We start from the raw sequence: 25,261 nt of genomic DNA, 5'->3' as shown, positions 1-25,261 counted from the left end.
TTAATGCAACAAATAGAAATGCATACAGATTGAAGTATATATATTTTTTAGTCTTCGATACTAGAAAGTGTTTTTAAAAGACAGTTATGTTCAACATTTTATTGAATTCTGTTTGTGAGGCATCATGCTAGCATGAATAAATGATAGAAAAGCACTGTAATTATCACATCTTTGGTTTCTTTCAATGGTCTTAGCATCTTCTTTCAGTTATTCAGTTCATAATGAATATTAGGATACTATCTAGATGAATAGCATTAAATGGTTTTTAATTTATAAGACCATATTTTAGAAGTTCTGCCGGTCTAGTTTAGATTCTTTCATAATGTTTTGTAGGCTATGAACATCACCATATCTGTGAAAATTAAATGTAAAAGTTTTATTTGTTTTGCTAATTAAAGCTAACCTTCAAAATGACTTTCCATCTGCCTCCTGTTCAGTAAACTTTCCCTTTCAGGAGTACTATGCAGAGATCTAAGTAGTGCTGAGAAAAACATCTGGCTCTATTGACTTAACATGTCATTTCAATATCATTATTTGCTGTAGCATAAACAACAGGCACAAAAATGGGAATCATTTTAACCCAAGGTTTAGCTCTCTCCATCTTTCTCTGCATGGCATAATACCTCTCAACATGTGTACATGTTTAATTTTCTCCAAACGTAGCAGAAGTCATTTAAAAAAAATTTTTTTTAATGAAAATTTCTTACCCTCTTCAGTTCACAAAGACTTTTCCTCAGAAGTCTCAACAATGAGGCGGAAGGAAGTTCTCAGAGAGGAAATTTATGCCCAGTGAAGCCACTCTTGTGTTGATGTTCTGATGTTCACTCCTCTGATGATGCAGGAATTTAAACTCTACTTCAGCTCTTCATAGCCAATCAACCTCAGGCTGGGGGTGACTGACATCACAAGGTGTCACCGGGACTCCAGTACACCCACACTTCCTCCAACTTGCAGAGGCAGATTTTCCCTAAAAAGCTCTTGTGGTTCTCAAATGACTAGACTAGTTTCCATTAAATTGAAGATCTTCCTAAAGCTTTATTTTGATTTCTAAATATATGTCATTCACATCCATGCAGGCTTATGAGCATTATAAACAATGACACTGTCTTCCACCCACTGATAGATCCCAGCAGACACATGGATGGGAAAAGGAGAGTCAAGGAGTGGGTAGCAAGTTTCCTGTTAATGTACATTTCCGGGTTGTACATGAAGAACCTCCTAAAATACTAGATTTGCCTAAATTGTAGTGTTGAGAATATGAGCTTTTATCCTTTCCCTTCTCATCTTTTAACAACCTCTACTATTTATCTCCTTTTCCTCTCAATCTCCCTACCCCCATATACACACAAAGTTCTAAAATTCTTAGTAATCTAATGAAGTATTACTTACAGAATTCTGTGGTGATTGGAAATATTAAAGCACCACCCTAAGTAACTTTTGTTTTTAACCAAAAAATAATTTAAATCTAACACTCCATTATTGCTTCCAACTGCTTGCCATATTTTGGATTTAACTCTGGTGACTCTTTGAAATCAGAATTGGATTAAGGGGAAGCTTAGTTGGGTGGCATACAGAGAAACCAATTTCCAAAATACTCTCTGCCATCCCTGAAAATGTAATGAAACAGATAACACAGTCTTTGCCAGGGTTCTTGAGGGAGTGTACTGAAGATTGTAGGGAGCCAGAAGTGAGGTGGCATCTCCTAAGGAGCATGATCAAGTAATAAAAGAATGACCACTGAGTAACTGGTTGAAGAACATCAGGGGTGCCTAGGTGCCTCAGTTGCTTAAGCATCTGACTTTTGATTTTGGGTCAGGTCATGATCTCAGGGTTGTGGAATTGAGCCCCACCTTGGGCTCCATGCTGTGGATGGAACCATGCTGAAGACCTTCTACCTCTCCCTCTGCCCCTCCCCCTCCGTTAAAAAATAAAGACTATATTACCAGAATTTAACTTCCTGGAGAGTGGGGATGTTTGCTTTGTTTACTGGTATATACCCAGGACTGTAATACCCAGGTTCCTGAATCATAATAAGCATTCAACAAATACTTTTATGAATATCTGAAAAGATTGACTTTAAAATGGGCCAATTTATTAGTTTGTGCAATACCTATATGACTCACTCTTTTTTGAATGCATTTATTATTGTTGGAATTTTTAATAGATACTCCTATGCACCTGGTTTTAGAGAACTGGGGTACCCAGCTTTATTCAGAAGACAAATATAAACTATATGGATTTTTAACTTATTCAGTGTGAACTGCAGTGAGGGGGAGGGGGCAAAAATGAAGAGAAAGGAGTCTACTTCTGTATAAGGTTTATCAGAAAACCGGGGTTCATATGAGGAGCTACACATTCCTGATGTTCTGTTCTGGTTCTCAATTACACTGCCAGGTGGTTTTATAGGTTTTTGACTGAGGTCTCTCATAGAGGAAACTTTTAATCTTATGCAGAGTGGATTCTAGGAAAGTTTTGGTGGAAGATGTCACAGGACATTATTTTAGAATCTCTCTCTAAATCCTTACATAAAAATAGCGCAACTAGGGGCACCTAAGTGGCTCAGTCATTCAAGCATCCACCTCTTGATTTCAGCTCAGATCATGATCTCAGGGTCTTGAGATGGAGCCACATGTGGGCTCCGTGCTCAGCAGGAAGTTTAGTTGAGATTCCCTCTCCATCCCCTTTTGCATCTCCCCCCACTCACATGCACGTGCTGCTCTCTCACTCACTCTCTCCCTCAAATAAATAAATCTTTAAAAAGAGTGCAACTAAGTAATAACAGCTAAAAACGATGGACAACATTTATAGCAAATGTAAATGTTGTAGTTACCCATTGTTACAGTAAAAAACATTCCAATACTTTATGTCTTAAAACAATAATTTTATTATAGCCGAGGCTGCAGTAATCTGGGGACTCCATTGGAATAGAATAGTCAAGATAGCTCTCTTACATGGTTGTTGTCTGGGAGTTCAGCTGATACGGTTATTCTGAACACTTCAGTTCTTTATATGGCCTCTTTTTGTGGCTTGGCCTTTTCATACGGTGGCTGGGGGCCAAGAGCTGCCCCAAATGTCACTGTCTACATTCTACGGTCACAGTCACAGGGCCATCCCAGACTCAGCAGGAGAAAAAAAAATCTCCGCATTTTGATGTGAGGATCAGAATGAATGTACAGGGAACAGAGGAAATGATGAGGCCATTTTGGAGATGGGTTACAACACTACATGACAGGTTATACCCACAAACTTCAAACAAAGTGGCTGAGGACAAACTGCCAACTGCCACAAGACCTACATCATCTATGTAGGAGTAAGCAGAGGGAAGCATTCATAAGGATACCAAAGCCAAACAATACAAAAAAAAAAAAAAAAACCCTAATTGCCCAACATTGGAAGATGCTAACAATTCATTATTTTTTTAATTAAAGTGTACTTGACATACAATATTATATTAGTTTTAGGTGTACAACATAGTGATTCAACATGTATATACATTATGAAGTCATCACCATAATCTAGCTACCACCGGTCCCCATACAAAGTTGCTACATATTATTAACTATATTCCCTATGCTGTACATTGTATCTCCATGTCTTACTTATTTTATAACTGGAGGTGTGTTCTTTTTATTCCTCTTCCTACCCTGGCAATCTCCAGATTGTTCTATGAGTCTATTTCTTTTTTATTTTATTTGCTTTGCTTCTTTTAGATTTCACATATAAGTGAAATCATATGATATTTGTTTTCTTTGTATGATTTATTTCACTTAGCATAATACCTTCTAGGTGCATCCATGTTACTGGAAATGGCAAGATTTCATGGCTGAGTAATATTCCATTGTGTATATACACCACATCTTTATCCATTCATCTATTGATGGACACTAAGGTTGCTTCCATACTTTGCTATTATAAATAATGCTGCAGTGAATATAATGATGGATATATATTTTCAAATCAGTGTTTTCATTTTCTTTCAAGTAAATACCCAGAAGTGGAATTGCTGGATCATGTATTTCTATTTTTAATTTTTTGAGGAACCTCCATACTGTTTTCCATTGTGGCTTTATCATTTTGTTCCCACCAACATTGTGTCAGTGCTCTCTCTTCTCCATATCCTTGCCAACAATTGCTGTTTCTTGGGTTTTTGTTTTGGGAGTTGTTTAGGGTTCTTTGTGTTTGGTTTGTTTGATTTTTTTTTTTTTTTTTTTTGGTACTAGCCATTCCAACAGGTATGAGATGATATCTCACTGTGATTGTGATTTGCATTTCCCCAATGATGAGTTGATATTGAGCATCTTTGCATGTGTCTGTTGGCCATTTGTATTTCTTCCTTGGAGAAATGTCTATTTAGGATATCTGCCCACTTTTTAATTGAATTTTTATATTGAGCTATGTGAGTTCTTTATAATTTTGGATATTAACCCCTTAATAGATGTATTATTTGCCCATATCTTCTCCCATTCAGCAGGTACCTTTTGTTTTACTGGTTTCCTTCTCTGTGCAAAAGCTTTTTTAGTTTAATGTAGTCCTACTTGTTTATTTTTGCTTTTGTTGCCTTTGCCTAAGGAGACGGATCCAAAAAATATTGCTAAGACTCATGTCTAAGAGCCTACTACCTATGTTTTTTACGATTTTTATGATTTCTAGTTCTGCGTATAAGTAATCCACTTTGAGTGTATCTTTTTTATATGGTAAGAAAGTCATTCTTTTGTATTGCAGCTGCCTAATTGAGTGTATAAGCATGGGGTTTATTTCTAGACTCTATTCTATTCCATTGATCTATGTGTCTGATTTCACACAAATACCATACTGTTTTGATTACTATAGCTGTGTAATATTGTTTGAAATCAGGGATCCCTGGGTGGCGCAGTGGTTTGGCACCTGCCTTTGGCCCAGGGCATGATCCTGGAGACCCGGGATCGAATCCCACATCGGGCTCCCAGTGCATAGGGCCTGCTTCTCCCTCTGCCTATGTCTCTGCCTCTCTCTCTCTGTGACTATCATAAATTAAAAAAAAAAAAAAAAAGAAATCAGAGAGCATGATAACTCCAGCATTGTTCTTCTTTCTCAAGATTGCTTTAGCTATTTAGGGTATTTTTTGGTTACACACAAATTTTAGGATTATTTGTGCTAGTTCTGTGAAAAATGCCATTGGTATTTTGCTAGGGCTTGCATTGACTCTAGGTTGCTTTGAGCACCATGGACATTTTAGCAATATTAATTATTCCATTTCATGAGCATAGTATATTTTACCATTTATTTGTGTTGTCTTCAATTTCTTTCATCAGTGTTCTGTAGTTTTCAGAGCACAGGACTTTTGCCTTTATGCTTAAATTTACTCTTAGGTATTTTATTCTTTTTGATGCATTGTGAGTGGCATTATTTTCTTAATTTCTCTTCCCAATAGTTTACTATAAACTCATTATTTTGAAACTATATAAAAGAAAATAATTAAGCACTTATTATGTGTTTCCTTAGGAACTATTATACTGTATTATACTATTTTCTCTAATTTTATATATTTTGAAATTTTACACTATAAAAAATTATGCACAAAAATTCTGTCTGATATTTAACCAGGCCTTCAGGAACTATACCACTGAGTAATAGATAAGGAGGTTTCTCTTTATAGACATGAATGAAGAGAAATAATATAATTACAATACCGTCATTTTGCAAAACCAAATCAAACTGCAAACTCTGTCAGCAGAGCCCAGACTGGAAAATGTATAGAACAGACAACCTGGTTTCATCAAGAAATAAATTGTAAATAAGAGAGTGAGAAAGAGAAATCTGTAGATTCAAATAGACTTCCAAGAGACATAGCAACCACTATGTGTAGTATTATGTGAATTTTATTTGTATCCTAATTCTAAAAAACATGCTGAAAAGAAAACCATTTATTAAACAATTAGAGATGTGAACACTACTTGAAATCTCATTATTTTATTATTTTAATAATTATTATTAGCAGTATGATAATGGGATTTTAGTATTTGAGTGTTCTTCACTTAAAGAGGCCAAAATGCTATGATGTCTAGAATCTGCTTCAAAGTAAATGAGAGAAGCTAAGTGGATAGGGAAATAGAAGAAACCAATTCTGTGATGAGTTAATCACTGCTGAAGCTATGGATAATAATTGTATTATACTATTTTCTCTAATTTTATATATTTTGAAATTTTACACTATAAAAAATTATGCACAAAAATTCTGTCTGATATTTAACCAGGCCTTCAGTATGGATAGGGTTATCAAGTGTTACATTGTCTAGAGAAACTACTTTTTTATTTCATAAAATTAATATGAAGTTCAGAATCTTTAAAGGGTAACTTTATTTTTTTTAAAGATTTATTTATTTATTTATTTATTTATTTATTTATTTATTTATTTATTTATTTATTCATGATAGATCCAGAGAGAGAGAGAGAGGCAGAGACACAGGAGGAGGAAGAAGCAGGCTCCATGCCAGGAGCCCGACGTGGAACTCGATCCCGGGACTCCAGGATCGCGTCCTGGGCCAAAGGCAGGCGCTAAACCGCTGAGCCACCCAGGGATCCCCTAAAGGGTAACTTTATAAAAATTATAAAATTGTGATCATTAGAAGCATTACTTAAGATTTTAAAGTAGAATCTATACAACTTAAGTATATGAAATGCATATGAAATAATTCATTTTATTGTATATGTATTATATTTATTAAAATGCAAACAATAAACATTCAATAAGATGAACTGATAAGAAAATACATATATTAAAGATTAATTGAAGTTTTAATTTCTTTCTTATTCATGTGATATTATAGTTTTCAATTTAAGTGGATGAAATAAGACATCAAATAGTGTGGGATCTTTCTCTAGGCAATATTCTTATGAATTAGTGTCTTATTTTCATTTTAAAACATGTAATTTAGATAAAGTAAGGTTAGTTTCTAGAAAAAAATGAAACCAGTTTTTTTTTTAATTCCAATATAGTTAACATTTAGTGTTACATTAGTTTTAGGTGTACAATATAGTGATTTGACAATTTTATACATTACTCAGTGCTCATCATGATAAGAGTACTCTTAATCCCCTTTACCTATTTTATACATCCCCCCCGACGCTCCTCCCCTGTAACCATCAGTTTGTTCTCTATACTTAAGAGTCTGTTTTTTGGTTTGTCTCTTGTTTCTCTTTGTTCATTTCTTTTGTTTCTTAAATTCCACGAGTGAGTGAAATCATATGGTATTTGTCCTTCTCTGACTGACTTATTTCACTTAGCATTACTTCTCTAGATCTATCCATGTTGCAAATGACAAGATTTCATTCTTTTTTATGGTTGAATAATATTTCATTGTGTGTATATGTGCATGTGTGTGTGTGTGTGTGTGCATGTGTGTGTATGTATATATATACCACAGCTGCTTCATCCATTCATCTATCAATGGACAGTTGGGCTGCTTCCATAATTTGGTTATTGTAAATAATAATGCATAAACATAGGAGTGCATATATCTTTTCAAATTAACGTTTTTGTATTCCTTGAAACAATTAAGCTTTTTTAAGTTTGTGTTTACATATTTGTCATTTACTCAGCTATTGATCTTTGAATCTTCTTTGTGTTAGAAACTGTTATAGGCACTGGTGACAGACACAGCCTCTCTAATCTGGATTCTACCAATAGAAAAATACAAAGTATTAGTACAGTATAACATCACATCTTAAAAAATTAATAGTCTCTGGTAGATAATAGTTCCCTAATCCATGCCTATTACACATACCCAAAACAACACAATAGAGTTTTCTAAGTTATATGTAAAGATATACACTAAAATATGAGATTTCAGCTGCCTTCAGAATATGGGAAATGGAGAAGAAGAGAAAGAGAGTGGGAATTGAAGCTAAAGAGAAAAAATAAAATAATAGCATGTCATGAGCTGAAAATAGTTAATAACTCAATTATCTGCTACTTAAGGCCAAACAGCAGTGGATAACCTGGAATATGCGAAGAAAGAAAAAAGGAAAATTTTGCCTAGAATTATTACATATCATTTCTACTAACATTCCATTCATGATGGTTTGTGATATGGCCATATCTGAATGCAAAGAGGAAGAAGACGTGGCTTTGAGCTAGGCAAGTGCCTCCAAGAGACAATTATCCACACTGGGGAAGAAGGAGCATACGTGTTTACTGGATGGCTAGATTTTCTGCTTGCCTGCTAAAAATCTGCTGAGCCTAAGAACATGTTCAAAGGTATATAGTAAAGAGGAATTTGCCAACCAGCACATCCACTTAAGTAAGCACTTACTTAAGTTGCTATTATGGGTACCTTGTATTACTCATTTAATTCTTACATTGATCCTATGAAATAAGTACTCTCATTATTCAAAAAAAAAAAAAAAAAACCAAAAACGAAGAAACAAATTTCAAGAAGTTATGTAGCTTGCTAATTGTCCCACAGCCAGCAAACTGCAGAGAAGGAATTTTATGTACTTTGAAGTCTTTAGGTTCCCCCAGCAAGCTGTTAGAATCATCTTCTTAATATCTTTCTCACTTGGCTATGTTGAGGAGAAAGCAACTATCTCCTTATCCCCCCTGTACATTGTGAATAGGGAAGGGGGAGTGATGCAAGTATGTTGCAACTCTCTCCAGAAAAAAATCTTTCCTCCCCTCTCCTCTCTCTCCCCCATTCTCCCTCCTTTATAAGCTGGAAGTGGGTCATCTTGTTTCACAGTTTCTAGGCCTGCCTTGCATAGATGAGCTGCCCCTTCCATCTTTAGGCTATTAGGGAACTATTGTATCCGGCCCTGTGGTAGTATTTTCAGCCTTTGGAACCTCATTTAACATCCTCTTCTGTTTTCTGCTTTCACTACGGGACCGTAAACCTCCTTGGGAGCAGTCTAGTTCAACAAACATTTGTCAAGAGCCTGGTGTGTCAGGCACTATGGTGGGCATAAGATATGAGATGAATAGTTATAGCCTGGGCTCTGGAGGAACTAGCATTCTAGAGCAGAATATTTAATAATAGAACATGTAAATGTTTTATATTTGGATGATTCAGTGTGGTAGCCAGAAGCCATACATGGGCTATTGAGCTTAAAATATGGGCAGGGAAAAAAAAATATGGGCAGGGGATCTGTGGAACTGAATGTTTAATCTTATTTAATTTTAATTAATTTAACTTTACATGGTAACACATGGCTAGTGGCTGCCATATGGGGTAGCACAGATTTAGACCAAGAGTTAGCAATTCTTTGATTCTCTGATAAGAGCAGTGATACAGGTAGGCACAGATGCTTCAAGAGCACAGAGGAGAAGCATTTACCTCAACCTTAGTAGAGAAAAGCAGAAGCCTTCCAAAAAGAAGTGATAGTCAGAATGTTAAACGTCTGCAAATGTGTAACTCAGCAATTTCATTTCTAGTCATACACCCTTGAGAAATGTATGCTTCTATGCACTCAAAGACATATACATAAATGTTCCTAGCAGCATTTTTCATAATAGCCAAAAAATGGAAAAAAACACAATGCCCATCAACAGTAGAATGGATAAACAAATGGTCATATATTTATATAATAGAAAGTGTACATCAGTGAAAGTGAAAAAAATAAAAACAATATATATAGCAATATGTATAATGAAAAATATAATGTTGAATTAAGCAGTACAAAAACAGAAGAAACGAAATTGTATGATATCATTTATCATACAGAAGCTCACAAGTAGGTAAACTAAAACAGTAGTATTTTAGGATGCATATTTAAGTGGTAAAAGCAAAAAGAAAAACAAGAAAGCAATTACATAGGCTAAAGGTTGCCTTTGGAAGCAGGGAGGGGATAGAGGCAGAGAAGAGGTGTGGATGTGGCTCCTGGGAAGCTAAGCAGTATTGTTTTGTAAGTTGGTAGCTACATTCACATTTGCTTTATAAATTTTGTTAAAATTGTACATTTGTTTTATAGTGAATATATTTTATATTTATATATGTTGTATATTTGTTTTAAGCAAATATATTTTATATTTATATATATAAATAGTAATGTAATAGTAAATAACATAGTAAGTATATATATATATATAATAAAGGTCTTTAGGTAAATATTGTTTTTAGAAAATTAATATTGAATCATTATGATGAGCACCTCTGTGTGCTCACAATGTAATTTCACCATTCTAATCTTAAGTAAACAAGTGCTTATAATTCTTTTTTTACACCAGGATTTTTTGAGTTCTTAAAAGTATTTCTATCTCTTCTCTGTAATGGTAGTTAAATTCTTTGTTTTGAGGTTTGAGAATGGATAAAGTTTTTTTTTTTAATTTTCCTATTTGTGAGAACATTTGAAAATTGCATCTTGCTATTTGGAGACTGTTTGGAAATTTACAATACCACAGCTGAGTTATCTGAAAAAGGTTGATTTTAGTCTGTCACAGAAATTGATTCTTTTCCAATCTGGAAACCTCAGGATGTTCTGATCTTGGAGAAAATTGCTAGTAGAATAAAAATGGTTAGGACTGAGTACATCATGTCCTTCCTTTTTCTTTGCCAATCTTAAATAATGCTTAGAGTAGACCACAGCATCAGTTCTCCAAGTTGTCTTACTTGGGACTTTCTTTTTACAACTCTCCATGAGCCAAGGAAAGAATTCCAAAAGAGTTAACTCTTAATTTGCAAAAGAAAAAAAGGTTGGCCTGGAAAAGAGTAGCTGAATCTGAAAGTCTTTTAAAATACATCTATTGTCAGTGACAGGCTAGTGGCAATCATGACAGAAATCTGTGAAAACCTTCATTGACACCAACTCATAAGACAAGAGACAACAGGTGCTGGCAAGAATGTGGTGAGGAGAGAACTCTTAGACATTGTTGGTGGGAATGTGAATTGGTCCAATCACTATGAAAAACAATATGGAAGTTCCTCAAATAATTAAGAATAGACCTACTGTACTATCCAGCAGTTCTACTTCGGGGCATATATCCAGAGGAATCAAAACAGGATTTTGAAAAGATATATGCATTTCCATGTTTATCACAGCATTATTCATAATAGCTAAGATATGGAAACAACCCAAATGACCATCAGTGGATGAATGGATAAAAAGGATGTGGAAAATATTCCATATACACAATGGAATATTATTTAGCCATGAAAAAAGAAGGTATCCTCCCATTTGTGACAACATAGATATACTTTGAGCACATTATGCTAAACAAGATAAATCAAACAGAGAAAGAAGGAATTGGTGCTTGTCCTTTGTAGTCCTGTCTTGATTAGGTGTTTCTAATTTTCCATTGACCTTAATCACAGGGCCTGATGATACTAAGAGACACCCTAACAGATATCTTATATTCCAGATATAGTCTTCGTTTCCTCCATTGTAGAATAATTCAATTTCTCTTTGGTGATCATTATCAGTCACCCTACCCAACATCATAACTCTCTTCATACCTGCTGTTTCAGAGGCATGAAAAGCTCCAAGTGGCCAGGCAGCAGTATTTCTAGATCAATGGAAAAATTATGTCTCCTTGAAGATAGCATTCCTCCCTCTGGAACTAAGACCTCTAGGCCAGCAAAGCATAAAGTCACAGGAACAAGAAGCAAAAATTTTGCAAGTAGGTTACTAGGAATAATAGCAAATGGTGCTGCTCCAATTTCCACTTGAATGATTCATAGACTCATGAATCCTACAGTAGAAATAGCACCATATATTGGACACTGATTCAGAGCACATGCAGCTTTCTGTGGAACCTTGCCCTAGGGCAAAGTATTGCCACCTGGCGGCATTTTACTGGGTCTTCAAAAGGCCATTTCACCATTCTATCAAGCAATCATATACATATACCACTTCCATTTAATGATGGAATATGACTGTGCGGGATCCCTGGGTGGCGCAGCGGTTTGGCGCCTGCCTTTGACCCAGGGTGTGATCCTGGAGACCCGGGATCAAATCCCACATCGGGCTCCCGGTGCATGGAGCCTGCTTCTCCCTCTGCCTGTGTCTCTGCCTCTCTCTCTCTCTCTCTCTCTCTCTCTCTCTCTCATGAATAAATACATTTTAAAAAAAAAGAATATGACTGTGCATCTAACTTTATGGCTTCATGGGTCAGATAACACCCAGTTCATGATACGAAGCTAATGTCACATGGTAACCCACAGTCAAGTGTTCAGTCTCTATGAAGGACCCAGTAAGCAGGCCAAGAGCTGTTTCTCAACAGTGAAGTAGTTATATGTAGGTGATTTCAGGGCTTTGCTTCCAAATCCTAAAGGCCTGTGCTGCAGTTCACCTATAGGGGCCTCTCAAAAGCTCCAAATATCATCCCGTCTGCCACTGCTACTTCAAGTACCATTGGATCTGCTGGATCATATGGACCATGTAGCAGAGCATCTTGCACTGCAGCCTGCTCCTGTTGCAGAGCCTTCTCTTATTTGGGGCCCCATTCAAAACTAGCAGTTTTTTGGTCCACTCAGTATATGGGCTGGAATAACACACCCAAATGAGAAATATATTGTCTCTAAAATCCAAAGAGGCCTACTAGGCCTTGTGCCTCTTTCTTAGTGAGATGGATCTGAGCTGAAACTCAGGTGTTGTTCACCTGACTTCCACTCGCCCCTGCTCTGACTGCTGGGCCATAGTGACATTTTGGGTCTCCTAGAATTTATGTCAGTTCAGAGTCAGTGTCCAGTGGTCCTCACAATGTCTCATTGCTTTATTTTCCACAATGATGTACAGTTACTCTGGTAAAAGGCCATCAGTTCCTTTGGGGAAAGCTAGGAAAAATATAAGTTTTCAATAGTGTCTTCCTCAAGGGGTTCTGAGTCTATAAACTATTTCAAGTCCGGGAATTGATTTAGGGACTGTAAATCTCTTTTTTTTTATTATTTGAATTAGACTTTTAACATAGGACTTTTCTGCTTATACAGATAAAAAATTTATTAGGCTCACCATCAATTTCACTTCCAGGAGTACCATGGTTAACTAATGCCATAGGTCTTCACAAGTCAGACTATTTCAGTTGTTATTTTGATTTTGCTATCCAATACAGTAACCATACCCACCTTGCCTTTGGCAGTTGAGTGCCACCTCTTAGCCTCTGTCACCTTTGGGATCCCATTGTCTTCATTGCATTAGGTTTCAAATTGAATGGTTGGGATTCCCACTATAAGGTCTGGCCTACAGAGAAGAATGTTCATGGAGTTTTTCAGTGATGCTAGGGCTCCTCTCACAAATTTATTTCTTAAAGTATTGATGAAAGATATGTCTTCTAGATCCTCCCAGTATAGATGAGTAGTCTTAAATGACAAATCCACTCCAAAATTCCAATCTCCTTAAATTTTTTAATCTCTCCCTCTACATCAAGTTGAAGGAGGTCAAACATTTACAATTTACTCACTGGGAGCCACCTTTTGGTCCATGTTTCAGTCAGTCATCCAGCTGGACTCTTAGAGGCCTTTCTAACTCCTTAAACTACAAGATTAAATGCAGAATCTCTGCTTAGTGAACCCATATCAATAACTTCCTCCTGATCCAACTTTATGTTCCTTCCACTGTTATCCCACATCCATAGTATCCATTCCCAGATATTTCCTGGGAAATATGGCAATTTAAGCTTACCAAAAGATAAAAGCCAGAAACCCTTATAAATGTCAAGCTCTTAACTATACTTAAGACTAACCAAAAAAGGTGAGGAGGAGAAATATATAAAAATTCAGAATCAAACTTCAGAAACCGGGAATCAGATTCCTGAGAAAGAAAACATAAAGTTAGTGCACAACAACTTGACTTCCAGAAGAGGCCTCAAATTCAGTTAGAGATGGAAACTATTCAATACCAGAACTTGACCAGTTTTTGTGGGCTCCTAGTAGCTGAATGAAGTAGACAGAAGGGAGACAGAACATGGAGCTCCCTGTCTCCATGAGGCTGTGAGAAATGGCAGCAGAGAAGTGCCATGCTGCAGGGTTTAAAAAGAGAAATTTGTGTGCAAAATGCTGGGACTAAGAGGAAATGACATTGTGTGTCCAGAGGACAGAGAGTAATCAACAAAAAAGAAACAGAAATCATGGGAGTGCATCAAAGTCCAACGGTGGTGATGTGGAATGGGCAATACTTAAAGAACAGGCAGCCATTGAGAGCTCTGCCAGATTTGAAGGAAAAGACTAGCAAGGTAAGCAGAGTCTTGGTTTTAGCAGAAACAATCCTCCTGGGGAAGTAAAAAAATTAGCTTAGACTGAAAGAGTAGAAATCTGAATCAACAGACTGGAATAACAGACACAGATAAAGCCAGATGAAAAACTAATAGAAAATAATCTTCATTCTCAAGGACACGGGAAAGTATCATAACAACCTCCTACTTTGAATGACTCCTGCTTTATTAATCACTGCGAAACTTTGTTCTCTAAAATCATAGATTATCAGGACTCTGCTGTTTAAAAATATATCAAAAAAATAGTAATAAAACACCCCAATTTTGCTGAAAGGTCTAAGGCCCTTGGCCAGAGAGAATCAGTCTCAATTTATAGCCCTGATGCAGAGATGCATATAAGGGATTTCTGAGTACAACAGTCCACACCCTCTTAACTTTGCACTTTACAAGGACGTGGGAACCTGAGTCTACTTCACAGTCCAAACCTGATGATGGGTCCATTAGCCAGAGTACTGCTTTGCTTTGAGCCTCCTGAACACTGCTTCATTTAAATATTGCCTAAATTTCACCCTTTCCCAAAATCCTGTAATAATTCTTTCTTTTTCTTTGTTTGCCAAGATATCTGAGGCTGCTCTTACATACAGTCTCTTTTCATTGAGTCAGTAAACCCAGTTGTATCAGACAACAGGTTTGCTGGTGATCTTAGGCTGACTGGGCTGGGACAGTTCTGATCAGTATACAAGATCATGAGAAGGCTATGCAGAAGCCAATTAGAAGGATTAAAGGGGATTGTCATTTGGGGACAGCATAAGGTTCTACTTACTGGAATTAGGATAAGACAAGAAGTACATATGCCAAGCCTAAATGTTGGTCTGTTACAGCCTAAGTATCTTCTGTCTTCTTCAGATTGGTCTGAGGATAAGGAGATGGAGTTGGGATAGCAGGGAAAAATTCAGTGGTTTCAACTAAGGAGAATACTAAAGAGTGGGAGTTGGGTCCCAGCTAGTTGCAACTGAAACCTGGGAGCAGGAGAAAGGGCCAGTGATACAAACTCAAGCCTAGCAGTCCTGACCATGTGGTTTGTCTGGGACCTCAGACAGGAAGACACCCAGGAATTAAATTCTGCCAAGGACAAAGCATTGCCTCACCACAATTTCTTCATCTCTTTGAAGGGAAAAATACTAGGGAGGAAAAGAAGAAAAGGGTAAAGGAGGGAGGAGGTTGGCTAGTGTCAAAGCCCAAAATAATGGACTTGGGAGTAAGAGAAGCACCTTCTGATAAAGCTCTCTGTAAAGTTGGGACTGTGCAAACTAATAGAAAACACACAGAGTCTAACATGTTGGTGATCTTTAGACTTTACACCAGTTTTCTAAGCTACATGAGAGCTCTGTAGGGATTGACTTTTATTTTTGACCATATGAACCCAAGATCCCTGTTGGGAACATTGTGTTGTTGGCTTGTTTCATTCTCTAGAGGATTTGCTTGCTAGCAGCAGTGAATGGACCACTGTGAGAACACAATGATATTTTCATCTATGACTGAACTATTCTATTCTATTCCTACTCCTTTTAGGGAAAGGAAAATTGTTCCTAGCTATTTTGGTCTAAAGTTTTTCAAAACTTCCATTACAAACCATAAAGCAATCTTGACTTCTGGGAAATCCCATTTCAGTTAATAATTTAAAATTTGTTCATATGGTTAGGTTGGACTCTCTAAAGGTTATCTTTTTATAACCTTTTTTAAGAAATATATTTTATAAATAATCAAACAAAGCCCTTACTACATTTCCTGATTTGTGGTATGAGCAGGTGTGGAAGGAATTCCTGGATTAAGTGGAAAAGATAATACAACTGATGAGAGTCCATTTGAAGATCATTCATCTTCAGCCAGATACGGAGTAACCCATGCAACCAAAAAGAAATCTGAATCCCCAGCAAAGTCACCAGCACCACAATGACAGCTTCTTGTTCAAAAGATGACAGTGTTACCTAGGCTCTTCCACTGTAGCACAAATAAATGCAGAAACCCATCCCCCACCACCACTTTTCCCACTCCTCCACAAGTACACTACTTTTTCTTTCTTTTTTTTAAACTACCCGCTTCAAAAGTGGGAAATTTATAGGTTTGTAAAGAGGAAAGTTAATGTGGAAAGTAAATATGAAATGACTACTAACAGCAATAATGTTTTATAATGCTTTCTAAATCGATGGCTTTCAAATCTTTTTTTTACTATACTGAGTCAGGACAATATTTTACATCATGTCCTAGAATATGCAAACTTAGACATACTATGTATGTAAGTATGCATGTATGTAGAGGTAAATATTGTCAGGTTTCATAAAATGTTACATATGATACACCAAGATTTTTCCTTTTTATTCTTTCACTTTACAAAATGTAGGGCATGAGCCACTAAATTGATATCATGACCTACTAAATGAGTGGCAACCTACAGTCCAAAAAATACTGCTCCCATGGGCAATGTTAACGGATAGCTTACTAATCTTATTCCAGAAAATAACACGAAGTAGATTTTGTTTTCTAATACCAGACTTCCTATATTCGAAGGATCTACTCTTGAGATGTCCTTGAAGAGGTCACTTTTATTTTTCCCTCAAAGAACCAAAGGTCAATGTAGGTATTATATAAGAAAATCAGGATCATAGTCTTCTTTCATTGTTTCTGACATTAACCCCAGTTTCTGAGCATCTCCTTTATCCCCCCAAATACTTCTTAAGATGAAGCCTTTGTAAGAACTGGTTGGGAATTTATCCAACTTGGGCTATTGACTTATGCTTTTTACCTACAGAGTCTCTCATTGGAACAGAAATGGCTTAGAAAGTGATGGAAAAAAGAGGACAGATTAAATACCTATGTTCATAGAATGAAATACAACACAACTGTGGTGGGGGGGGGATGTCAGTCTTTGTGCTATGAACCAGTATTCAAGGCATATTCTTGGTTAAAAAGAGTAAGATAAGCACATGGTGTATAGTAAACTTCCATGTGTTTTTAAAAGGGAAATATATGTGCTTATATGTACATAGAATATTTCTGGAAAGTTTCACAAGATATTAGTAATGAGAACTCCTTCTATGGAAGAGAAGTAGAAGATTGGAAATCTGGGATGATGAAGATTTAATATTTTTAATACCTTTTCATACTATTTGAATTTCTTGTAATATAAATATATTATCTTTTTGGTTAAAAACAGCTAAATTTAAAAATGTGATGGAAGGAATAATTACTTGCAAAAACCCATTTAGACTAAGGGAATTTTTCTTGTGAATAGTCACATAAATAGATGTTTATTATAGCACCAAAATTCATATCCCTTTAAATTACATATCTTGTACAATTTACAAAGAGTTTCACATCCATTGCCTGATTTAAGCTCATAACAACCTCTTAAAATAGGTGAGACAGGTACTAGAAGCCACACTTTACAAATTAAAAAAAGACAAAAATAAACATCCTGAAGCCTAAAGGAGTTAAAAATCTAGAGCATATTTTAAGGAAAGAAGTTTGGAGCCATTTGCATGATTATGATATAGTAGAAACCTGAAATGTTACAGTTTTAGGAGTTACCAGATAGTTTACGAATAGTAGTATCTTTAAAGCCTTCAGAAATATTCTTTGTAATATTGATTTCAACTAAGAAATTCTTGTATTAAAGGAGAAAGAAGATGGGGGGAAAACCCTACTAAAACTCTGTATAAAATATGCATAATATTAGAAAATAAATTGTCAACTGATGACTGGTTGAGATTAGCATCAAAGGAGTCGCATTCAGAACTTTTTTACACAGGTTTTTACATTTGAATTAAAATAAATCTAAAATAATTGCCTAAATAGGAAAAGAGGGAAATTACAAATCATCTCTACTAAATTTTGAAAAATACCTTAAAGGTTTATGGCAATGTTTACTGTATCTCTCGTGATCCCTGAACAATCTCAGTTTACACCTGCTGTCCCCAAGTAATTATTGATAGCACCCCCCTTCACTCTCAAAAGTATATTAGTTTGGATATTAAATTTTACCTCCACCCTATTAAATATATAGTTGCATACACCTTTAAGATCCTCATGTTCTAGGGTTTGGGCTTCATCTCAAAATTAAGAATTACCCTCATTCATGCAAACGCAGAATAATCAACGCTCAGATTTCAGCTGCATTATATGACTCTCAAAAAAGAGTAATTTCCAAAGCATTACCTACCAGCAACTGTTGGCTTTATTAAGGCAATCGACAGTGAAAAGGGTGTCTCAGAGTCTGATTTGGAAGTTTGGGCATGTGGGTGTTTACAAGGGAGATGGGAGCCAAGTTTGACACGTGGTGGAAAACACTGATTCCACTTAACAGAGCTCTGAACATAGAGTTCAAAGAGTAACCCCGCCTTAAGAATCCTTCATTTGTGTATCATTTCTTTGTTCATATTCGGAAAGTGGCTGCTGGAGGCAAGATACTGTTCTAAGCGCTGCATCGATTTGTCGGTAGCTTTAGGGACATTATGCAAAATTTCCAGGGCTTTGCAGGAATGTCATACTACACACCAGATTTTGTTATTTAAACCAGCCCTGAATTATTTTCTGACTAGCACTCTTCAAATTTTGTTCTAATTTGAAATTATTCTATTCAATAATTACAAAGATTACCCCCAGGGTCCATTTATGTTCCGTTGTTGCTGCATTTCTTTTTCATGTGACAAGTTTACTTCCTCCTTGGAACAAGCAAATGAATCAGTGGCCGAGCTGGATGTCGTGGTAACAGCACCTTTCTCCTCAGCGGTAAGCAGACCTTCTAGCCAGAACGTGTAATTACTGAAAGATGAAGGCAACAGGTTGTTGCCACAGGTTGTTTCTAAGCTACGATTCCCTAAAGCGCTTGGCGTTTAAAGCAAAGTTGTATAGTACGTGATTACTTGAGGTTTCTGTGTAAAGTATTAAAGAATGTTTCCACTGTTCTTTATGTTTCGATGTACGCTTTATAAACAAACCTTTTCACAACGTGTTTTCATATGCACACACCAAAGGGCCTGCATTCAGATTCTCTCCTGAGGGTGTGGGGACTGGGTTCCAAATGTGGCAGTTTGTTGCTCTCATCGCTCCTATAAACGTAGGCGTCTCCGTCGATGTCTCCCCTTCCTTTCCTTCCTTGGGAATCGTCACTTCCTATCAGTTACTCACTAGACTTAAAAAAAAAAATCTTGTGGGTTTTTCTTCTGTTCTAATCATCACTGGTTGAGTGATTACTGTCACTGTCCTCACTGTCACTCTCACTGTCATTTCCATTTTTGCCGTTACCGGAGTTGGTCTTGCTGTGACTCTCATCATTGTCAGATGCGCTGTCGCTACTGTCACTGCTGTCACTGTCGCTGCTGTCACTATTGCTGTCACTACTGTCACTGCTATTGCTGTTGCTGTCACTGTCGCTGTCGCTGTCACTGTCACTGCTGTCACTATCACTGCTGTCACTGCTATTGCTGCTGTCGCTGTCACTGTCACTGCTGTCACTATCACTGCTATTGCTGCTGTCGCTGCTGTCACTGTCGCTACTGTCACTGCTGTCACTATCACTGCTGTCACTGCTATTGCTGCTGTCGCTGTCACTGTCACTGCTGTCACTCTCACTGCTATCACTGCTATTGCTGCTGTCACTGTCACTGCTGTCACTGTCACTACTGTCACTGCTGTCACTGTCACTGCTGTCACTGCTATTGCTACTGTCACTGCTATTGCTGCTGTCACTGCTATTGCTACTGTCACTGCTGTCACTGCTGTCACTACTGTCACTGCTGTCACTGCTGTCACTATCACTGCTGTCACTGCTATTGCTGCTGTCGCTACTGTCACTACTGTCACTGTCACTGCTGTCACTGCTATCGCTACTGTCGCTGCTGTCGCTGCTATCACTGTCACTTTTACTGCTGTCACTGCTATCTGATTTGCTGCTGCTGCTGCTGTCACTGCTGTCTGATTTACTGTCACTATCACTGCTGTCACTACTGTCACTATCTGATTTGCTATTGCTGCTGTCACTGCTGTCACTGCTATCTGATTTGCTGTTGCTGCTGTCACTGCTGTCTGATTTACTGTTGCTGTCACTATTACTATTGTCACTGCTTTCACTACTGTCTGATTTGCTGTCACTGTCACTATTACTGCTGTCACTACTGTCATTGCTATCACTACTGTCACTGCTGTCTGATTTACTGTCACTGTCACTATCACTGCTGTCACTACTGTCACTGCTGTCACTATTACTGCTGTCACTGCTGTCACTACTGTCACTGCTGTCACTACTGTCACTGCTGTCTGATTTACTGTCACTGTCACTGCTGTCACTACTGTCACTGCTGTCACTATTACTGCTGTCACTGCTGTCACTACTGTCACTGCTGTCACTACTGTCACTGCTGTCTGATTTACTGTCACTGTCACTGCTGTCACTGCTATCACTGCTGTCACTGCTGTCACTGCTGTCACTGCTGTCTGATTTACTGTCACTGTCACTGCTGTCACTGCTGTCACTGCTGTCACTGCTATCACTGCTATCACTGCTGTCACTACTGTCACTGCTGTCACTGCTGTCACTATTACTACTATCACTGCTGTCACTGCTGTCACTGCTGTCTGATTTACTGTCACTGTCACTACTGTCACTGTCACTGCTGTCACTGCTGTCACTGCTGTCACTACTGTCACTGCTGTCACTGCTGTCACTGCTGTCTGATTTACTGTCACTGTCACTGCTGTCACTGTCACTGCTGTCACTGTCTGACTTGCTGTCACTGCTATCACTACTGTTACTGCTGTCACTGCTGTCACTGCTGTCTGACTTGCTGTCACTACTGTCACTGCTGTCACTACTGTCACTGCTGTCACTGCTGTCACTCCTATCTGATTTATCTTTGCTGCTCTCTGATTTGCCATTGTCATCACTCCCATTGTTACCATTGCCATTACTATCACTTTCATTAGCATCTGATGTGCTATCACTGTCATCATCACCTCCTCCATTTGAGTCACTGTCATTGCCATTATCTTTTGATTCATCAGAGTTATAACCATTATCTCCTTGGCTATCGCTGTTATTGTCACCTTCAGAATCAGCATCATCATTGCCATTAGATTCATCACTGCTGTTGGGATCATCTCCTTGCATGGATTTGTCATCAAACTCATAACTGTCATATCCGTCACTATTACTTTCACTACCTGTTTTGCTGTGTGCAACCTTATTCCCAGGTTCTGATTTCTGACTAGACCCTTGAATGTTGTCAGTCTCTCCTGGTGTCTTGACATTTCCTTTGCCCATGGCCATTCCAGGTTGTCTTTTACTCTCTTTATCTTCACTGACTTTCCCAGATTCTTTGGTAATATTGTTTCTGTTGCCACTTCTGGGACCTTCCATTTCTATTCCCTGTGGAAGGATGGAGAAAAGAATGATTAGTTACTGAATATTGTGCTGCAAAATTGCATTGGTCTAAGGATGACTGGGGAAGGTGACCAGAGAAACAGAAATTCAGCTTCTGAATTTCTCTTTATTAAGAGAAACTTACTAAACTTCTGATTGTAAAAATGTGCTTTATTCACTTGACAGAACTCTGGTGGTTAGGTTATATAACAACCCATTCATGTTTTTACTTGGTTGGAACTTGTGTGAGCAGTTATATGGTACATCCGTTATTAACTTTCCCACTAATACTCAAGTAATTTGGGTGCAAAAATACATGAATGCTTATCATGATTTATTTTCGTGTTACCATCAGTGAATGGAGGGGGAGAATTTAAACTGCCATGGAAAGAAATCAGCTTCACAAACTAACCTTATCTTGGCTCTTCCCAATAGCTACTGGCTCTGATTCACCAGTGATTTTCTTTTCCACGGCTTTGTTTTCTCTGTAATTGAGCTTTTGCACATCCTCTATTATTGGGCTATCTTTGTCTTTGGGAACACCATCAGAATCCTCCTCACTCTTGGAGGTGTTGTCTCCACCGATGTCATGGAGATCTTCTTTGTCTTCAGGGCCATCATCTTCACTACTAATTGAATTTTGACCTAAGCTACTGTCATTGTCATCTTTTCCATGAGGCTGACCCTCTTGGCCCTTACGGTTATCAGTGCCCTCTTTTCCATTCCCTGTTTCTTCACCTTCATCATCACCAGAGCCCTTGTCTTCATCTTCATCTGCTCCATTCCCACTAGGACTCCCATCTGAATTATCCAGGCCAGCATCTTCTCCATTGCCAGCTCCACTTTCCCCTGGTGTTACTCCTGCCTCCTGGTTTGCATTTTTTTCGCTTTCTCTCTGAGTTGTTATTTCACTTGTATCACCTTCATTTCTACAATAATTCCTATTTATTTCATCCTCATGGCCTGTACTGTTATTGTTTCCAGCTATTTGATGGCCATCTTCTTGGACAACAGTGGCATCCTCACTCTGACTATTATTTGAATTCTCATCGGTATTTCTATTAATATTGCTCCCATTTGCTATTCCAGCATTGTTTGTGATGCTTACTTGTCCCCTGATACCATTTGCTGTGATGTTACCTTCTTTTCCATCTATCCCATCATAACCATATGTTTCTGGCTTTCCTGTGACCCCATTTTGACCCTCACTATTCCCCTCCTCATTTACTAACAAGGAATGTGTGGAAGTTTTCCCTCCTATTTGTGCCCATTCAGAACCATTTCTTTCTTCTTTGTAACCATCTTTGGTATATTGTTGCCTTCCTCTTTCATTTTCACGCAGGACACCACTTTCTTTGGTGGTGTCACTGGCATTTAACTCATCCTGGAAAAGAGAAACAATTGAAAATAATTTGTAGATAGCATCTCGAAGTAAAACGAACTGAAAAGACAAGCCATCAAGTTTCTGGAAGTTAATAGAATTTAGAGGCACCTGGGTGGCACAGTTGGTTAAACGTCTGCCTTCAGCTCAGGTCATGATCCCAGGGTTCTGGGATCAAATCCTGCATTGGGCTCCCTGCTCAGCAGGGATCTGTTTCTCCCTCTGCCCCTCGCACCGCTCATGCTCTCTCACGCGATCTCTCTCTCAAATAAATAAATAAATCACCCCCCCAAAAAAAAGAATTTAAAAACAGCTTGAAAATACATCCTATACCTGTATTGGCAATTTCACTTTTTCTGGAAGATTTAAATTTGCAGACTTGTCAACAGCATGTCTGTCCAATGGCTTGATTTGAGGAACCTACCAAAATGAAAATAGTAGAAATTGAAAACATTCTAATTTTGTGTACACAGCTTATGTAGAATTTGAACTGGGCATACAGATACTTTTCACAATGGTATTATCAATTTTATTGAAGTGTTAACCAGACCACTTATCTCAAGGAGAATTGTCTTTTATAAAAAGGAGGAGATAGACTTTTGGTGTTTCTGTACAAGCCTCCTGCACTAGCGCAAGACTCACCTCAAGTATAATCGTGGCCAAACCCCTAAGAAAATAGCAGGTGTGACCAGATCCAGTGCAGAAACAAAATCAAGTAATATGCTACTTCTGTGTCCTTCAGGAATACATTTGAAAGAGTTGAGAAAATTCCCAGCTGCATAAATACCAAAGTGTTTGATATTATGAAAACATACCAAATGTTATCCAGAGCAGCTGGATAATATAATTACAAATGGTTTAATTTTCCTAAATTTTTCTTTGTTGGTGTTTATCTATATATTTCAAATTTTCCCCAGTGAGCATTAAAAACATTATTATCCGAGGGAAACATTAACTTTCTCCTATGTTAGAAAAATATTATTTTTTCCTATTTTTATCCCTTGAAAACTTCATTTAAAATATAGGCTTCGTTGATATTATAATGAAATTCACAGGGCATGAGCAAAGATGGCTAAAGTCTCCAGGACTTTTGGACACTGAATGTAAATTAATATGAATGAATTTTACAAATTTGTGTGTCATCTTGTGCAGGGGCAATGCTAATCTTCTTGGTATTAGTCCAGTTTTAGTATATGTGCTGCCAAAGCAAGCACAGCCTGAATGAATTTTATTTTTTTAAAGAACCATATAAATTTTTATTCAAGTATAATTAACATGTTAATTAATTCTATATTAGTTTCAGGTACAAAATATAGTGATTCAATAATTCTATGTGTTAGTGTTCATCATGATCAGTATACTCTTTTTTCTATTAATTTTTTATTTAAAGTCAATTAATTAACCATGTACCTCTAAAACTAATAGTCTGAATAAATTTTAAAAGTCATAATCCATCTAACAAGACACACATTTCAGTTAAAGGAATGGGAGCATGAACTAGAGTGCATATTTGGGTTGCTGAAACCCCCAAAGATATCTTGTGAAGTCTTTCATGTATATCTAAATGTTTAGGCACAGCTTATCTTCAGTTTTAGGGAAATATATATTATTTAATATTAGGTTAAAATAGATAGCAAAGTGAGATTTTCTGAGGAATACATACTTACTGGAATAGCCCATGCTGCTGCCCAAATGCAAAAATATATAATTATCTTCATTTTCCTTAGGAAGATTAATCAGTCTGTTTTTAAAGAAAAAAGAACAGCACAAAATTACTTATAAAGCAAAAGAAATAACCATGGTAAGGTATTATTTTGGTCAGTAAGCATTTGCCTTGTTCCTGGGCAAGAAATATACATCCAACATGAGAAGAAGGCTATCAAGACTCAGTGTTCCAGAACATACGTGGAGTGCTCACAGAGACATATAGGGGGCATCAACAGGCTCAGTAATGAGGTGGCTAACTAGACTTTTCTGCCTATGTCAATGAAGGGGCATAGTCATGTGGTTAAAAAGGACATAACCATAACTTTGTCTTACTATTATTGATGATGATAACATTTCTTCTGAATAGTTCTCATCAATATTAACTAATTCTAAGGTTATTGTTAAAAGATGAATCATTATCATCCCCACCCCACATCTACACAAGTTGGGCTACAGTACACTGTAAAGGAAAGAAATTATTAGCATCAAGGATCCTCAGTGAGTAGAAGGAACTTGAAGTTTGTATTGAGAGACCCAGGTTCAAGTTCTGCCTTTGCTACTTGATGGGTGAACTTGAGAAATTTAAGTAGTTTTATTAAGCTTTTGTTTCTTCCATCTAGGATAATACCTATACTTTAAG

At 37.2% G+C, this 25,261-nt stretch overlaps 3 protein-coding genes and 1 non-coding gene across 5 annotated transcripts in view; 1 reads left to right on the top strand and 3 right to left on the bottom strand.

Annotated features, from left to right (window-relative positions):
• DMP1 (dentin matrix acidic phosphoprotein 1) overlaps positions 1-18,408 on the bottom strand; it is a 30,886-nt gene extending 12,478 nt beyond the window's left edge. The window contains exon 1 of one of the 2 annotated variants that reach the window (XM_025425312.3): positions 18,336-18,408. The gene's annotated coding sequence lies outside the window, so the exon portion shown is untranslated. Of the gene's footprint in view, positions 1-707; positions 859-18,335 lie in introns of those variants that run through there. The other variant, XM_025425305.3, reaches the window with a different exon arrangement.
• Positions 18,409-18,534: 126 nt separating this feature from the next.
• LOC112645627 (dentin sialophosphoprotein) lies at positions 18,535-24,632 on the bottom strand. The gene is made up of 4 exons (XM_025425302.3): positions 24,582-24,632; positions 23,248-23,334; positions 21,946-22,917; positions 18,535-21,539 (listed from the first exon to the last, which is right to left on the bottom strand). Exons 1-4 carry the CDS (start codon positions 24,630-24,632, stop codon positions 19,344-19,346), a joined length of 3,306 nt encoding a protein of 1,101 aa, XP_025281087.3. The 3' UTR covers positions 18,535-19,343.
• The window catches only part of SPARCL1 (SPARC like 1), a 122,660-nt gene continuing 115,957 nt past the window's right edge, over positions 18,559-25,261 (top strand). Inside the window, exon 1 of the mRNA XM_035709578.2 lies at positions 18,559-18,904. The gene's annotated coding sequence lies outside the window, so the exon portion shown is untranslated. The remainder of the gene's footprint in view (positions 18,905-25,261) is intronic.
• On the bottom strand, positions 24,023-24,128 carry LOC112647461 (U6 spliceosomal RNA). Its single transcript, XR_003128332.1, has one exon. It is a non-coding gene; the product is annotated as a U6 spliceosomal RNA (small nuclear RNA).

The sequence above is a fragment of the Canis lupus genome, chromosome 32 (assembly GCF_003254725.2).
Source record: "Canis lupus dingo isolate Sandy chromosome 32, ASM325472v2, whole genome shotgun sequence".
NCBI lineage: Eukaryota > Metazoa > Chordata > Mammalia > Carnivora > Canidae > Canis > Canis lupus.
The sequence above is the reverse complement of the archived record's forward strand: the minus strand, read 5'-3'. Positions and strand labels throughout refer to the sequence as shown.

Coding starts and splice junctions, on each gene's coding strand:
- LOC112645627 (XM_025425302.3), bottom strand. CDS start 24,632: ATGAAGATAATTATATATTTTTGCATTTGGGCAGCAGCATGGGCTATT. Junction 23,335..24,581: donor CAGCAGCATGGGCTATTCCA/GTAAGTATGTAT, acceptor TCATTTTGGTAG/GTTCCTCAAATCAAGCCATT. Junction 21,540..21,945: donor TTGGGAAGAGCCAAGATAAG/GTTAGTTTGTGA, acceptor ATCCTTCCACAG/GGAATAGAAATGGAAGGTCC.